The sequence below is a fragment of the Salmo trutta genome, chromosome 17 (genome assembly GCF_901001165.1).
Source record: "Salmo trutta chromosome 17, fSalTru1.1, whole genome shotgun sequence".
Classification (NCBI taxonomy): domain Eukaryota; kingdom Metazoa; phylum Chordata; class Actinopteri; order Salmoniformes; family Salmonidae; genus Salmo; species Salmo trutta.
In genome coordinates this window covers 21544490-21562405 of record NC_042973.1, presented here as the reverse complement: position 1 = coordinate 21562405, position 17916 = coordinate 21544490, and the positions used below count along the sequence as shown (strand labels likewise).

Here is a 17916-nt window from a genome sequence, read left to right as displayed (position 1 = left end):
ATCAGAGGAGACTGCTTAAATTGTATTTTTTATTTGATTTATTTAACCTTTATTTAACTAGGCAAGTGAATCAGGCCTTAATGGTCGAATTGCTGCAAATAAACCACTACAAAAGGACACCAATAAGAAGAAGAGACTTGCTTGGGCCAAGAAACATGAGCAATGGACATTAGACCGGTGGAAATATGTCATTTGGTGTGATGAGTTCAAATTTGAGATTTTTGGTTCAAACTGCCGTGTCTTGGTGAGACGCAGAGTAGGTGAACAGATGATCTCTGCATGTGTGGTTCCCACCATAAAGCATGGAGGAGGTGTGATGGTGTGGGGGTGCTTTGCTGGTGACACTGTCTGTGATTTATTTAGAATTCAAGGCACGCTTAACCAGCATGGCTACCACAGCATTTTGCAGCGATATGCCATCCCATCTGGTTTGCACTTAGTGGGACTATCATTTGTTTTTCAACAGGACAATGATCCAAAACACACATCCAGGCTGTGTAAGGGCTATTTGACCAATGAGAGTGATGGAGTCCTGCATCAGATGACCTGGCCTCCACAATCACCCGACCTCAACCCAATTGAGATGGTTTGGGATGAGTTAGACTGCAGAGTGAAGGAAAAGCAGCCAACAAGTGCTCAGCATATGTGGGAACTCCTTCAACACTGTTGGAAAAGCATTCCAGGTGAAGCTGGTTGAGAGAATGCCAAGAGTGTGCAAAACTGTCATCAACTCAAAGGGTGGCTATTTGAAGAATCTCAAATATAAAATATATTTTGATTTGTTTAACACTTTTTTGATTACTACATTATTCCATATGTGTTATTTCATAGTTTTGATGCCTTCACTATTATTCTACAATGTAGAAAATAGTCAAAATAAAGAAAAACTCTTGAATGAGTAGGTGTGTCCAAACTTTTGACTGGTACTGTATATATACTTAAACACTGTATGTTTTATCCTATTGTGGAAGTAGTGTTTTATTTACAGTATTTCCAAATGACTTATTCTTTAGATGCTTTTGCATAACCTCTATTATATTTATATCTCACATAATGCCTATTTGATAGATTCTTGCATGAGAAATGTTTTATTTGAATCATACATTTGCTGGTTATGGCCCTGTACTGTGCAATAAATAGTTTCCCATAGGAGATTCTCTCTATGTGGATGTTTGATGGCAACACTCTAACTCGGTCTTATATATTGCATTCATAAAAGACAAGATCAGTTTTATATCTCTTCTTCTGATGGCTTTCCATTGAGTGTCTATCTGTCTTGCTGCTGGGGGTTGAAGACAGGCCTGATGAGATGGATGGCTCACAATGGCCTGGGACTCTTTTCTGGGGCTTTATAGCGCTTCAAGAAAATATAATATTACCTTATTTTAGTCTGTGTCTTTTAGCCAAGGGAGCTGGGCTAAAGACACTGCTCGCTCAGCCCAACCACTTACAAGGCCTGTAAATGGCATCAGAGCAGGGGGATTGCTAAATGGCAAATATGTTGTAGCTGCTCCAAGGATGATGATACGATAAAATATTATTTACAGTACAAGCGCAAAGGCACATTCACCAGTGTCAACAAACATTTTCTATGTGGCCACAAAGCTGCTTTGCCAGGGGCTGGGAGGGTCATCGATCCCCTTTATACTGATGACCTTTCTTTAATCCTGCATGGGCTCTATAGAAAGACCTTTATGATCAGCCAGGACATGTCTGTGTTAGTCAGTGTGAAGAGATCATCTATTTTAAAACAGTGGGACAGACACATTATTGGTATTATTAAGAATGGAAAGAGGTAGAGAGTGCTCAACCAACGTGAGTCGTGGTGCAACCTAAATTTTTTTAAACATCATTGGAAAGGAAAAGGCACAACACTCGCTCACCGCAGAACGCTGTCTGACCTCTGTTTCCTTTCCAATGGTATTATTAAGAACCCGTCAGATCAGGCAAGACAGAAAACAATACAATCATGTCAGTTTTCGTGCCTTCATGCTTTAGCGTCCCTTGAAAGAACATAATTTTCTCACCAAGTTAAGGGAAAGTAATCTTGGAACATGATGATGGCATACTTTGCCTACATTGAGTACTGTGTAGGTGGTGTCCATTAGCCAAACTCTGCCTATACATCCAAATGTTGGCACAGCCAATTAGAGAGAAACTGCTCCGCTCCTTTCTGTTGGGACTTCACTTAATTCTGGCTAAAACTGGGTACAACACAAGGTTAGAAAAAGGGAAACAGCATTAAGAATGGAAAGGGCAGTAGCACAATCCCCATTTATTTAATGTCCATTTTAATAGCTGTTGCCTGGATGCCTGGATGGGACTACAGAGGCAAAAAGTCCACTGTGATTAGTCGTGGGAGTGGAATCTCTAATGATCGGCCTCTTAATTAAAATCCTGAAATAATTAGGTGTGCATCGCTTCATGTCTGAATTGGCATGTATTCATCACTGGAGTCAATGGTGTCTCTGTGATGAGGTGTTACTTTATAACAGACTAAACTGTGATAGCTAAATCCTGTAAGTCCTTTCATAGGACTGTTCTGATTAGTTTGATCAGTCATGGAAATGGCTGCACGTAGGCTACTCATCCTTAATCTGTAAAAGGCAGACAATTCACAGAGTATTACAAAATACTTTTGTCATTATCTCTAGTGCAATAACTTCAAATTGTGCATTTCTGAACTATATATATATTCTTGATGAAAATACATTCTTGCGTCTCTGGCTCTACCAACATGAAAGGAACACATTTTCAGCTGAGATGGAATAAGAAGAGCAGGGTGTTTTGTGTTAATGTGTTAGGTGCCAGTCATTCACCCATGTGCATGCCCCAAAGCTCAGAGCTGGCATGTCCATCTGCTGGCATGATTACACATGACCCATGCTTTCTCTTTGGGGTTACTACAATTAACCCCGACAAACCCCAACACCAAACACCAAGCCAGGACTAAAATGTAACTAACAACTCTCTAAATCCTACACTGTAGCTTCGTCAGAAGAAAAGTTTTAAGCAAAAGAAGAAATAACAGGGTATTGTTTGGACACAACTGTGATATGAGGCTGTTATTATTCATACTACCAAGATCAAAGCGAATGCAGAGCCAAACATATGCCGCTACATACATAGCTGGAGATGTAGACCTGCATTCACTGAATAATACCAATCCTGCTGTAATATTGATTGTTAGCCTGAGGTGGTCGCTCAGCGGATAGAGATAATAAGCTGCTCAGCAAAGAGGACTGGAGGGAACAAGGTTAATGTACTGTATGTAGAAATGTTCATGCACTCATAACGATGTCGCTTCTATTGATTGGTGCTCCCTGCCATCCCTTCTGATTCTTTACTAATTTGTTATAATTTTGTCATCGTAAGGTAACATGTGTTTCAGGGATAAATGCATCTCTTGGTCATTGAAGATGGGACTCATGCATTTTCTATACAGTAGTTGTTAGCCAGGAACTGACTGGAGGGAATATCCATCTCTATGAAATCTGGATTTTAGATGGAAAACCGAGCTTGCAGTAAGCTTGGGAGTAACCAAGTGTGGACCGACAACACGGCGTGGCTGGCTGTGTGTCTGCTCTGTGGCTCATGTTGTGTTAGGCATTCAGAACACCCTTACAGCCCTCTGTCACAGTGGAGACATCGACACCAAGGCTTGGTCAAGGAGCTCAATATAATCAGTGCTGCCTACCAGTGTCTGCCTGCCTGGCCATTTGATACATATACCAGGGCATCAGCCCAGACCACAACACTGTCTCACTCACCCACACATTGAGACGTCAATCTCACCTCGTCTCCCACACCTTCACCCCCCTTCCTTCCTTCCTTCCTTCCTTCCTTCCTTCCTTCCTTCCTTCCTTCCTTCCTTCCTTCCTTCCTTCCTTCCTTCCTTCCTTCCTTCCTTCCTTCCTTCCTTCCTTTCTCCTTCTACCACTTCTGTGACTGGTTGTGGTTGTTGAAACAGCTCTCATGCCTGACTGAGCATCACTTTCCCTCAGCAGTACTACAGACCGGCATCCACACATGTCATTTAGAATGGGGATCATTGACAACTCTTTCCACCCCCAGTTTGCTTTCAAAGCCAGTGACAGACTGACAGCATGTTGTCACTGTATCAGAATCAACAAAAAATTCATATAAGGATGTATAACCAGAACATAGCGTGTCTTCAGACATCTTGTTCTTTGTTTGGCCTATTGCCACAGCATCCATATGGATCGAAAGAGATAAGTGATTTACCATGCTTTGGAGTTGGCAATTTTGTCCACATTTGAAAATAATGATGTGCAATTTGAGCTTGACGCTCAGGGAGATGTCAGAGCTGTTTTGCCTTTGTTCATTGTCATAGATAGTTACATTTTTGTACATCATTCATGTATAGTATTTTCTGAAGAAGTCTTTATTCTGGGCTTTTTTTTGTTAAACTGCATAACCTCTCAAAAGTAAAGAAGATAACTGTAAATGTCCCAGTTGCTTATCTGATGGGCTGAGCATGAATTCTACGTGAAACCCAGTTTGATTAATAAATAGATTATGGGGACAGGTGGACTTAAATCTGTAATTACCATATTATTAAGCAATGGCCTCTCATATGGGGATCATATTAACAGTGCAGGGAAGCCAATTCAATCCCTGGCTCCAAGAATGTTTGAGACGTCACCGGAAAGGTAATGAGACCAAGCAGAGAGAAGCCTGCTGTCATCCTCATGGTTCTGTAATCTAGGAGGAGGAAGGTAGGGGTTTACATCCCTGGCCCCTGTTCTATTCATATTCACTGCCTTTAATTAGCCACTGCTCTTCATCTAGGCTTAATCCTCCCCCTTGGCTATGCCAGATCATTGATATATTCACTGCACCGTGTGGGGAGATCACCTAAATTCAATTTAGTTGTATGCATGTGGATAGAGTAATCTCAGCCTTTCAAATAATTACCCCCCCCCCCCAAAAAAAAAAAAGATTATTGGAAATGTTAGAGAAATGTTATTGGATTTATCCAATATGGTCCACATCTGTAAACTGAGATTGATTTATCCAATATGGTCCACATCTGTAAACTGAGATTGATTTCTCCAATAGGGTCCACATCTGTAAACTGAGATTGATTTCTCCAATATGGTCCACATCTGTAAACTGAGATTGATTTCTCCAATATGGTCCACATCTGTAAACTGAGATTGATTTCTCCAATATGGTCCACATCTGTAAACTGAGATTGATTTCTCCAATATGGTCCACATCTGTAAACTGAGATTGATTTCTCCAATATGGTCCACATCTGTAAACTGAGATTGATTTATCCAATATGGTCCACATCTGTAAACTGAGATTGATTTCTCCAATATGGTCCACATCTGTAAACTGAGATTGATTTCTCCAATATGGTCCACATCTGTAAACTGAGATTGATTTCTCCAATATGGTCCACATCTGTAAACTGAGATTGATTTCTCCAATATGGTCCACATCTGTAAACTGAGATTGATTTCTCCAATATGGTCCACATCTGTAAACTGAGATTGATTTCTCCAATATGGTCCACATCTGTAAACTGAGATTGATTTCTCCAATATGGTCCACATCTGTAAACTGAGATTGATTTATCCAATATGGTCCACATCTGTAAACTGAGATTGATTTCTCCAATATGGTCCACATCTGTAAACTGAGATTGATTTCTCCAATATGGTCCACATCTGTAAACTGAGATTGATTTCTCCAACTGCATATATAGATTAGAAAGCTAAGTGATTGCAGGTCAGTAAATGTTTTATGTCATCGTCATTTGATTTTGCCATATTCCTTTGTTGCAGGGAGACTGCATAAGTCCTGCACTGGGATTTCACCAAATATGGCCTAACTCGTTATCAAATGTGTACAGATAACATTAACATTTAGCCAGCTTGCCTAGAGAATACCGCACAGTGTAGTTAATGGGCAATCTTTTATATCTGGCATAGCTATTGCCACTTACTGAACACTCACATACTATAGGGACCTTGTTAAATTGGGCATCACCAACTTTACCTTTAACTGATGAAAAACCCTTGTGTCTCATTTATCCTGGTAAGTGTATGTGGCAGGCTGATCAATTCCCAGTCCACCTTGAAAATGGGAGCTATTTGTATTCAGGCCACACCTCCCTACGCATAATTCCATGTACAATACTGTACAAAAGAGATAAAAATATATTTATGTATGCATTTCTCTGTTGTCACATATTGTATCCAATGTCCCTCCGTACCTGTCACATGCTAAGTTAGCCATTTTAAAGCAGTTACTAATGTATAATACATAACAGGAGATACATAACCATGATTAAGTTATATGTGATTTGCCATTCTCAGCTCAGCATATAGGCTACTGGACACCCATGTGTGTTCCTAGCTGCACGCCACCTTGACCTTTCCAAAGGTTAATTTGATGTTTTATTCAGGTTAGTAGAAGATATGCAAATTACTATTCTCACAGGCCATAATCAGTAAGTCAGTGCTGTGGCCAAACTCCCCATGGGCTGTCTTTATATCATGCTATCCTCGGGTTATTGTCTCTATGTTTTTAATTAAGTACATATTTCCATAGGTATGTTGTGATGGTACTGAGTAATAAAAGAGGCCATCTGCCTACCAGAGGAGGCTCATAATAATGTCTGGAACAGAGCAAATGGAATGGCATCAAACACATAGAAACCATGTGTTTGATACCATTCCACTGATTCCACTCCAGTCATTACCACGAGCCTGTCCTCCCCAATTAAGGTGCCACCAACCTCCTGTGCTGCCCCCCCCCCCACACACACACACACGCACGCACACACACACACACACTTCATAAAGGTGTTTTATTTATGTTGTAAGTACTGTAGGAAGCCTTTGATCACCATTCTTCAAAGCGGCTTAATGCACACATGGAAAAGTGAACCCAGGGTACTCTGTCCTTGGACAGCACAGAACACACAATACTGCACAGAACACACAATACTGCACAAAACCAAGTTAGTCCATGTATTGCAGGCAAATACAACAGAAAAGGTCTCTGTGAGTGACTCTCCCTCCCATCCAGACCTGCGTGTTACGTAGTGTATAGCGATGGCTGCGATGCCCATTTGACATGCACACTCCGCTTTTCACACGCGATCTCTGACCCCATCTTGTAAATCAGAAAGGTTATCTGTCTTTTGTCAACATGTGAATCAATAAGTATGCAAGCACACAGCTAGCTAAGATCATGTTAATGAAATGTCCTCCAGGTCCAGGTGTTTTATCTCTCTTTCCATATGTTGGATCCAGTATGCTGCGCTGTACTACCCACTAGGCCCTCAGAGAGCCAGGCAGCAGGAAGCAGGCAGCCAGGAAGCAGGCAGCAGGCAGCAGGCAGCCAGGCTGCAGGAAGCAGGGTGCACATCATGTGGAACTAAAGGGATTAGACATGCTAACTGCCACTTCATAGTCTTCTCTGGTCCATGGACAAATGTAACAAATGTGATAATAATGTCAGAAAAGATGTCAAAAGTGGAAAGTAGTTTTCCCATGTGGATGAAAGACAGAAAGAATACAATGGGCACGTTCAATATTTTATTATGATATGAGCATTGTGAGGACTATTCATTTGACCCATTCTCCTTATCTTAATGAATAAGAAATGTCTGGACAAATGTATCTTAAGGGGTAAAATAGAGGAAATGACATGATGTCGTATAAAGGCTTGTTTGAAGCAGCAGAGTCTGAGCTAACAGTGATACCCAGTCTGTCTCATCAGAACCCCACACCTCATCACAGGAGCTGCCTGGGTGTGAGGATCTGGAAAGCTGGGGTGTGAGGGGGGTTGTGGGTGGGAGTGTGTTAGGCGTGTTGTTTAAGGGGATAATTATGATTAATAATTCATATTATTATTAATGTGTGGAGCATCACAGGGTATGAACATCACACCCCTCCTGTTCTCCAACCCTCATTAATCCTTTGTTAAAATAATAGGAGTCTTACTGTACAGTATGTGCTCATGCTCAAGCACTGTGATATTCTATTTTCAATATTGAAATTCACGGTCACCCACCAAAGCACATGAATTTAAAAGTGTATTTGCTCTGGGTGGTTCTACAAAGAAGACCTTTACTCTTCCCTGCTATCATTTTCAAATTGTTCATCCGTGTCGTTCACATTAATGTGACAATATTGATTTAGCCAGGGCTGGTGCAGGGCCTGTGTTTGTTGAGGGAAGGGCTAAGTCCAAATCATATCCACCCACTTCCAGCCCCAGCCTACGGTTAGCCTGGCCTGGAGATGAGATGGAGGGTCTCCAGTTCCTCCCCAGGCACAGTGTGATGAATGTTTGGGGCTGGTCTGGAGGATAAGACTGTCCTTCACCTACTTCTGCCTGTCCTGACGGTAAATTACCACAGATGCATTGTGTTGTTTCTCAACATATATTTTTTATTCTCTCTCTCTCTCTCTCTCTCTCTTTCTCTCTCTCTCTCTCTCTCTCTCTTTCTCTCTCTCTCTCTCTCTCTCTCTCTCTTCACAGGAGGCTGGAAGAAGTGGTGTTTGAGTGTGGCTGTGATATCCGCTGGATTCAGCTGTGGCAGCAGCGAGGGGAGGCTGGCCTGAACACCCAGCAACTCTTCTGCAACAACGGAGCCTCCAAGATCCCTCTGCAGGCTATGAATATCTCACTCTGTGGTACGAACCACTGGCGCCACGTTCCCTGCTCCACACTCCTCAATCATCCCATGGTAGAATAATAGGGAGCACTTTACTTGGAGTGGCTGTCATAGAGCCTAGACTATTCACATCGAATTCATAAGAATGACCTAAACGCCTGTCATAACTCATCTCATGACAGCCGGCCAAAAAGAGTCATGACAACTCACTATTCTGAAACTCTGCTTGTTCCTTCCTTTCCCTTTCCCAAATAGAATTTACAATAGCTCAAAGTGTCTCAGTGAGAATTTCAAGTGTGCTGTGTCTAGGTTCTATTGTATTGTATTGTATTCTCTCTCTCTCTCTCTCTCTCTCTCTCTCTCTCTCTCTCTCTCTCCCTCTCTCTCCCTATCTCCCCCTTTCTCTCTCTATCTCTCTCTCTCTCTCTCTCTCTCTCTCTCTCTCTCTCTCTCCCTCTCTCTCCCTATCTCCCCCTTTCTCTCTCTATCTCTCTCTCTCTCTCTCTCTCTCTCTCTCTCCCTCTCTCTCCCTATCTCCCCCTTTCTCTCTCTATCTCTCTCTCTCTCTCTCTCTCTCTCTCTCTCTCTCTCTCTCTCTCCCTCTCTCTCCCTATCTCCCCCTTTCTCTCTCACTCTCTCTCTCTCTCTCTCTCCCTCTCTCTCCCTATCTCCCCCTTTCTCTCTCTGTCTCTCAGACCTTCCGGACATCAGTGTGACGCACTTTAACCTCACGGTTGTTGAGGGGGACAGAGTCACCGTCACCTGTAATGGATCTGGATCCCCCCTACCTGAGGTGGACTGGACCGTCAATGACCTCCACTCCATCAACACTCACCAGGTGGGCTAGGGGACAAACCAGGGGACACACAATGCACTCTGTTATTCTACTGATCACTGGGTTGTACACTATATATACAAAAGTATGTGGACACCCCTTATCAGTGGATTCGGCTATTTCAGCCACACCCATTGCTGACAGGTGTAGAAAATCGAGCACACAGCAATGCAGTCTCCATTGGCAGTAGAATGGCCTTACTTACTTACTTACTGGCCTTTACTGAAGAGCTCAGTGACTTTCAACGTGGCACCGTCATAGGAGGCCACCTTTCCAACAAGTCAGTTCATCAAATTTCCGCCCTGCTAGAGCTGCTGTCAACTGTAAGCGCTGTTATTGTGAAGTGGAAACGTCTAAGAGCAACAACGGCTCAGCCGCGATGTGGTAGGCCACACAAGCTCACAGAATGGGACCGCTGAATGTTGAAGCGCGCAGTGCGTAAAAATTGCCTGCCCTCGGTGGCAACACTCACTACCGAGTTCCAAACTGCTTCTGGAACCAACGTCAGCACAATAACTTTTTGGCGTGAGCTTCATGAAATGGGTTTTCATGGCCGAGCAGATGCACAAAAGCCTAAGATCACCATGTGCAATGCCAAGCGTTGGCTGGAGTGGTGTGAAGCACGCCGCCAATGGACTCTGGAGCAGTGGAAACGCGTTCTCTGGAGTGATGAATCACACTTCACCATCTGGCAGTCCGACGGACAAATCTGGGTTTGGCGGATACCAGGACAACGTTACCTATCCCAATGCATAGTGCCAACTGTAAAGTTTGGTGGAGGAATAATGGTCTGGAGCTGTTTTTCATGGTTCGGGCTCCCAGTGAATGGAAATCTTAATGCTACACATTCTAGACGATTATGTGCTTCCAACTTTGTGGCAACAGTTTTGGGAAGGCCCTTTCCTGTTTCAGCATGACAATGCCCATGTGCACAAAGCGAGGTCCATACAGAAATGGTTTGTCGAAATTGGTGTGGAAGAACTTGACTGGCCTCAACCTCATCAAACACCTTTGGCATGAATTGGAACGCAGACTGCAAGCCAGGCTTAATCTCCCAACATCAGTGCCTGACCTCACTAATGCTCTTGTGGCTGAATGGAAGCAAGTCCCAGCAGCAATGTTCCAACATCTACTGGAATGCCTTCCCAGAAGAGTGGAGGCTGTTATAGTAGCAAAGGGGGGACCAATCCATATTAATACCCATGATTTTGGAATGAGATGTTCGACAAGCAGGTGTCCACATACTTTTGGTCATGTAATGTACCATTGTGATTTGTGTGTATCTAGCTGCATGAAACTACTTGGCTTGTGACCTTGGAGTTTGTGTTAGCTACAGTACAACTTCAGGGTCAGTGCCATTTAGATTCCAGTTAGTACTGGAATTCAGTTGTTGTGCAATAGAGAAAGTCCATGTCCAATTGTGTGTTTCTGATTTCACAGCTTTCTGAAACTCTGAAAATGCATAACATGCAGAATATTACATCTAAAATCCTTAATGGAGATTGTCTGCCGCTATGCTATGAGGTTGTCAAGCACCTTTATCTTTATCCTACTGTATCACTCACTCCTCTCTCTTTCTCTCCTGCTCTGTTCCAGTCCAATGTGTACTGGCCCAATGTCCACTCCATCAACCTGACCCTGGTCAACGTGAGTCGTGATGACAACTTCTACATGCTGACCTGTATAGCAGAGAACAAAGTGGGGATGGCCAACGCCTCCATTCAGCTCACTGTCCATTGTACGTAGTGATAACTAATTCCACTTCAAAGTTTGTATTTATCAAATTGCACATCGCAAACACTGTGTTTGCTGTTTGATGGAGCCAATATTCAGCTCACTCTCCAATGCATGTACAGAATGCAAATATTCAGATCATAGTCAGCCCATGATTGCTGCAGATGTTGTCAAGCACCTTGTTACACCACTATTTAGCTTTTATATGCAGCCAACGTTTAATTACATTTTAATCCTCAAATTGTGTTACACATTTTTCCACATTTTGTTACATTACAGCCTTATTCTAAGATTCATAAAGATTTAAAAAAATAAAAAATGTAATCAATCTAGACACAATACCCCATAATGACAAAGCAAAACAAGTTTTTTAGAATTTTTTTGCAAATGTATTAAAAATTAAAAACAGAAATATCAGATTTACAAAGGTATTCAGACCCTTTACTCAGTACATTGTTGAAGCACCTTTGGCAGTGATTACAGCCTCTAGTCTTCTTCGGTATAACACTACATGCTTGGCACACCTGTATTTGGGGAGTTTCTCCTATTCTTCTCTGCAGATCCTCTCAAGCTCTGTCAGGTTGGATGGGGAGTGTCTCTGCACAGCGATTTTCAGGTCTCTCCAGAAATGTTCGATCAGGTTCAAGTCTGCGCTCTGGCTGGGCCACTCAAGGACATTGAGAGGCTTGTTCCGAAGTCACTCCTGCATTGTCTTGGCTGTGTGCTTAAGGTCATTGTCATGTTGGAAGGTGAACCTTTGCCCCATTCTGTGGTCCAGAGTGCTCTGGATCAGGTTTTCATTAAGGATCTCCCTGTACTTCGCTCCGTTCATCTTCCCCTCAATCCTAACTAGTCTCCCAGTCCCTGTCGCTGAAAAATATCCCCACAGCATGATGCTGCCACCACCATGCTTCACCATAGGGGTGGTGCCAGGTTTCCTCCAGACGTGACGCTTAGCATTCAGGCCAAGAGTTCAATTTTGGTTTCATCAGAACAGAGAATCTTGTTTCTCATGACCTGAGGGTCCTTTAGGTGCTTTTTGTCAAACTCCAAGCGGGCTGTCATGTGCCTTTTACTGAGGAGTCGCTTCCGTCTGGCCACTCTACCATAAAGGCCTGATTGGTGGAGCACTGCAGAGATGGTTGTTCTTCTGGAAGGTTCTCCCATCTCCACAGAGGAACTCTGGAGCTCTGTCTGTGTGACCATTGGGTTCTTGGTCACCTCCCTGACCTTCTCCCTCGATTGCTCAGTTTGGTCAGGCAGCCAGCTCCAGGAAGAGTATTGGTGGTTCCAAACTTCTTCCATTTAAGATTGATGGAGGCCACTGTGTTCTTGGGAACCTTCAATGCTGCAGACATTTTTTTGGTACACTTCTCCAGATATGTGCCTCGACACAATCCTGTCTCGGAGCTCTAGGGACAGTTTCTTCGACCTCATGACTTGGGTCTTGCTCTGACATACACTGTCAACTGTGGGATCTTATATAGACAGGTGTGTGCCTTTCCAAATCATGTCCAATCAATTGAATTTACCACAGGTGGACTCCAATCAAGTTGTAGAAACATCTCAAGGATGATCAACGGAAACAGGATGCACCTGAGCTCAATTTCGAGTCTCATAGCAAAGGGTCTGAATACTTATGTAAATAATGTATATCTGTTTTTATTTTTAATATATTTGCAAACATTTCTAAAAATGAGTTTTTGCTTTGTCACATTCTCCTGTAAAGTAGACTAGTGGTATTTTACAGTATATGTGTAAAATGATTAAAAAGCTAGAATTCAAGCTAGAATTCTTAATTGAAATAATAAAAAAAGCAGTCACCTCACTTGTGTTTTGGTAAAAAGCTGAGGGATGGGCCTGGAGAAGTGTAACCACTCTCAAATTCATTGACAGAGCTATGGTTGCAAGGACTGACCATCTATGATATCAACATTATAGATTTAACCATGTTTTGAGGCTATTCAGTGTTTTTTTTTCACATTTGCATTGTTTACAAACATTGTTATAAAAAACACATGTAGTTTGGGTTCTGATGGGGTATGACAGTCAAGCTAAGCTTATGAGGCATGTATAAGTTATATTCTTCAAGAATCAATGGGTATATATCCTTAATTTATAAGTCCAAAAATGGATGTAGCAACTAAGAATTCCAGCTTTAAGTAATAAGCAATCTCCCTTGCATTCAGATGTCTGACTACTCATCATAAACTCCCTCTTATAGATTGTAGCCCAGAGGTGTCAAACTAATTTTACCTTGCGGTCAGCATTCGGTCTTCACCGAGGTATGGAGGGCCGCGCTTCAAATGTATTATATTTCCTCACTGTCAAAATTTGCTAAGACTTGTCCTTAGTCCATAGCTTTTTGAATTTCCGATGCTCCCTGACTGTCTAGCATTTGTTTCAATGACTGTTAGCAAGCTGGACAGAGTGAATAGATTATACATGTACACTATATATACAAAAGTATGTGGACACGCCTTCAAATTTGTGGATTCGGCTATTTCAGCCACTCCCGTTGCTGTCAGGTGTATACAATTGAACACACAGCCATGCAATCTCCATAGACAAACATTGGGAGTAGAATGGCTTTGCTGAAGAGCTCAGTGACTTTCAAAGTGGCACCGTCATAGGATGCCACCTACCCAACAAGTCAGTTCGTCAAATTTCTGCCCTGCTAGAGCTGCCCCGGTCAACTGTAAGTGCTGTTATTGTGAAGTGGAAATGTCTAGGAGAAACGACGGCTCAGCCGCGAATTGGTGGGCGACACAAGCTCACAGAACGGGCTGCTGAGTGCTGTAGCGCGTAGCGCAATAATGTAGCTTGTCCTCAGTTGCAACACTCACTACCGAGTTCCAAACTACCTCTGGAGGCAACGTCAGCACAATAACTGTTCGTCAGGAGCTTCATGAAATGGGTTTCCATGGCCGAGCAGCCGCACACAAGCCTAAGATCACCATCCACAATGTCAAGCGTTGGGTGGAGTGGTGTAAAGCTTGCTACCATTGGACTCTGGAGCAGTGGAAACGTGCTCTCTGGAGTGATGAATCACGCTTCACCATCTGTTAGTCTGACGGACGAATCTGGGTTTGGAGGATATCAGGAAAACTTCCCTTATGCTTAGTGCCAACTGGTGGAGCTTGGTGTAATGGTCTGGGGCTGTTTTTCTTGGTTCGGGCTAGGCCCCTTAGTTCCAGTAAAGGGAAATCTTAACGATACAGCATACAATGGCATTCTAGATGATTCTGTGCTTCCAACTTTGTGGCAACAGTTTGGGGATTGCCCTTTCCTGTTTCAGCATGACAATGCCCCTGTGCACAAAGCGAGGTCCATACAGAAATGGTTTGTCGAGATCGATGTGGAAGAACTTGACTGCCCTGCACAGAGCCCTGGCCTCAACCTCATCGAACACCTTTGGGATGAATTGGAATGTAGACTGCGAGCCAGGCATAATCTCCCAACATCAGTGCCCGACCTCACTAATGCTCTTGTGGCTGAATGGCTGATTTTCTTCTCAATTATATTCTTTCTTATAATTTTTTACTCATACGACCCGTGGGCCGGATTGAATGGACCATATCTTTCACCCCTGTTGTATCCTTTGTTAACTACTCCTATCCATTCTATCAGTACTCCTATCCATTCAATGCTATCCATTCTAACCTATCCATTCTATCAGTACTCCTATCCATTCAATGCTATCCATTCTAACCTATCCATTCTATCAGTACTCCTACCCATTCTATTTTCACCATTCTATTACTGCTCCTATCCATTCTGTCAGTACTCCTATCCATTCTATCCTCTCTATTCTATCAGTATTCCTTTCCATTCAATGCTATCCATTCTATCCTTTCCATTCTGTCAGTAATCCTATCCATTCTATTTTCACCATTATATTACTGCTCCTATCCATTCTATCAGTACTCCTATCCATTCTATCCTCTCCATTCTAGCAATACGCATGATGTCCATTCTATCCTCTACATTCTATCTTAGCCTACTTTTATCCATTCTAGCACTTCCATTCTATCAGTACTCCTATCCATTCTATCCTCTCCATTGTATAACTTGGCCTACTTTTATCCATTCTAGCAGTTCCATTCTATCAGTACTCCTATCCATTCTATCCTCTCCATTCTATAACTAGGCCTACTTTTATTCATTCTAGCAGTTCCATTCTATCAGTACTCCTATCCATTCTATCCTCTCCATTCTATAACTAGGCCTACTTTTATCCATTCTAGCAGTTCCATTCTATCAGTACTCCTATCCATTCTATCCTCTCCATTCTATAACTAGGCCTACTTTTATTCAATCTAGCAGTTCCATTCTATCAGTGCTCAGAGGCCATTGTATTGAATATTGATGCCTGCGAGCTGGGAGGTGGTTCCCTTGGATGTGAATATTTTATCCATGACAAGGCAGTTGGCCAACAGAGGTGTAACATTATTCTCTCCATACTCAATACATATTGATTCCCAGAGATTATGATGAGATCTGCAAACTCAGGTGGAAACAAGTCTCTCGCTTGCGTTTACGCTCGCTTACTCTCTCTTACGCTCTCTTACGCTCTCTCTCAATTCAATTCAATGGGCTTTATTGGCATGGGAAACATGTTTACAATGCCAAAGCAAATGAAATATACAATAAACAAAAGGGTAATAAACAAGGGAAACATTAGTGAATGTTACACTTGCAAACTTTTTCAAAGAGTATACAGTTGAAGTCAGAAGTTTACATAACCTTAGCCAAATACATTTAAACTCAGTTTTTCACAATTCCTGACATGTAATCCTAGTAAAAATGTCCCTGTCTTAGGTCAATTAGGATCACCACTTTATTTTAAGAATGTGAAATGTCAGAATAATAGTAGAGAGAATGATTTATTTCAGCTTTAATTTCTTTCATCACATTCCCAGTGGGTCAGAAGATTACATACACTCAATTAGTATTTGGTAGCATTGCCTTTAAATTGGTTAACTTGGGTCAAACGTTTTGGGTAGCCTTCCACAAGCTTCCCACAATAAGTTGGGTGAATTTTGGCCAATTCCTCCTGACAGAGCTGGTGTAACTGAGTCAGGTTTGTAGGCTCCTTGCTCGCACACACTTTTTCAGTTTTGCCCACAAATTCTCTATAGGATTGAGGTCAGGGCTTTGTGATGGCTACTCCAATACCTTGACTTTGTTGTCCTTAAGCCATTTTGCCACAACTTTGTAAGTATGCTTGGGGTCATTGTCCATTTGGAAGACCCATTTGCGACCAAGCTTTAACTTCCTGACTGATGTCTTGAGATGTTGCTTCAATATATCCACATAATTTTCCATCCTCATGAAGCCATCTATTTTGTGAAGTGCACCAGTCCCTGCTGTAGCAAAGCACCCCCACAACATGATGCTGCCACCCCCGTGCTTCATGGTTGGGATGGTGTTCTTCGGCTTGCAAGCCTCCCCCTTTTTCCTCCAAACATAACGGTTCTATTTTTGTTTCATCAGACCAGAGGACATTTCTCCAAAAAGTACGATCTTTGTCCCCATGTGCAGTTGCAAACCGTAGTCTGGCTTTCTTATGGCGGTTTTGGAACAGTGGCTTCTTCCTTGCTGAGCGGCCTTTCAGGTTATGTCAATATAGGACTTGTTTTACTGTGGATTTAGATACTTTTGTACCTGTTTCCTCCAGCATCTTCACAAGGTCCTTTGCTGTTGTTCTGGGATTGATTTGCACTTTTCGCACCAAAGTACGTTCAACTCTATGAGACAGAACGCATCTCCTTTCTGAGCGGTATGACGGCTGCGTGGTCCCATGGTGTTTATACTTGCATACTATTGTTTGTACTGCTTAACGTGGTACCTTAAGGCATTTAGAAATTGCTCCCAAGTATGAACCAGACTTGTGGAGGTCCACCATTTTTTTTATGAGGTCCAGGCGGATTTCTTTTGATTTTCCCATGATGTCAAGCAAAGAGGCACTGAGTTTGAAGGTAGGCCTTGAAATACATCCACAGGTACTCCTCCAATTGACTCAAATTATGTCAATTAGCATATCAGAAGCTTTTAAAGCCATGACATAATTTTCTGGAATTTTCCAAGCTGTTTAAAGGCACAATCAACTTAGTGTATGTAAACTTCTGACCCACTGGAATTGTGATACAGTGAATTATAAGTGAAATAATCGGTCTGTAAACAATTGTTTGAAAAATTACTTGTGTCATGCACAAAGTAGATGTCCTAACCGACTTGCCACAACTATAGTTTGTTAACAAGAAATTTGTGGAGTGGTTTAAAAACAAGTTTTAATGACTCCAACCTAAGTGTATGTAAACTTCCGACTTCAACTGTAGATATTTCAAATGTTATATTATTGGCTATGTACTCTCGCACTCTCTCTCTCTCTCTCGCTCTCACCCTCTCTGTCTCCCCCCCTCTCTTCATCTCGGTCTCTCTCACTCTCTCTCTCTCACGCTCTCTTTCTACACCCCCTCTATCTCAAACACTCATTTTCAGGGTGTATTTTAGGGTTGTCACAATACTACAATATCTGATTGTCCATGGCAACAAAGAAAACACAAAGCAGACAAGACTCTTTGGTCTTTAAAAAAACCTACTGCATGTAAAATATTGTGTGCTACAGCTTGGAAAATAAACATGATTCTGGTTGACAATATAAGACTGCTTGTTTCCAACATTA

At 42.3% G+C, this 17916-nt stretch overlaps 1 protein-coding gene across 6 annotated transcripts in view; it reads left to right on the top strand.

Moving 5' to 3' along the window:
* Positions 1–17916, top strand: part of LOC115151838 (NT-3 growth factor receptor-like) — a 289545-nt gene that overhangs the window by 155016 nt on the left and 116613 nt on the right. For all 6 annotated transcript variants that reach the window (XR_003867375.1, XM_029696116.1, XM_029696115.1 and 3 more), the window contains exons 5-7: positions 8524–8678; positions 9355–9497; positions 11091–11232. Coding sequence is in view for 5 of the 6 variants with exons in the window: in XM_029696116.1 (XP_029551976.1) it covers positions 8524–8678; positions 9355–9497; positions 11091–11232 (440 nt within the window). In the remaining variant the exon portion in view is untranslated. The remainder of the gene's footprint in view (positions 1–8523; positions 8679–9354; positions 9498–11090; positions 11233–17916) is intronic.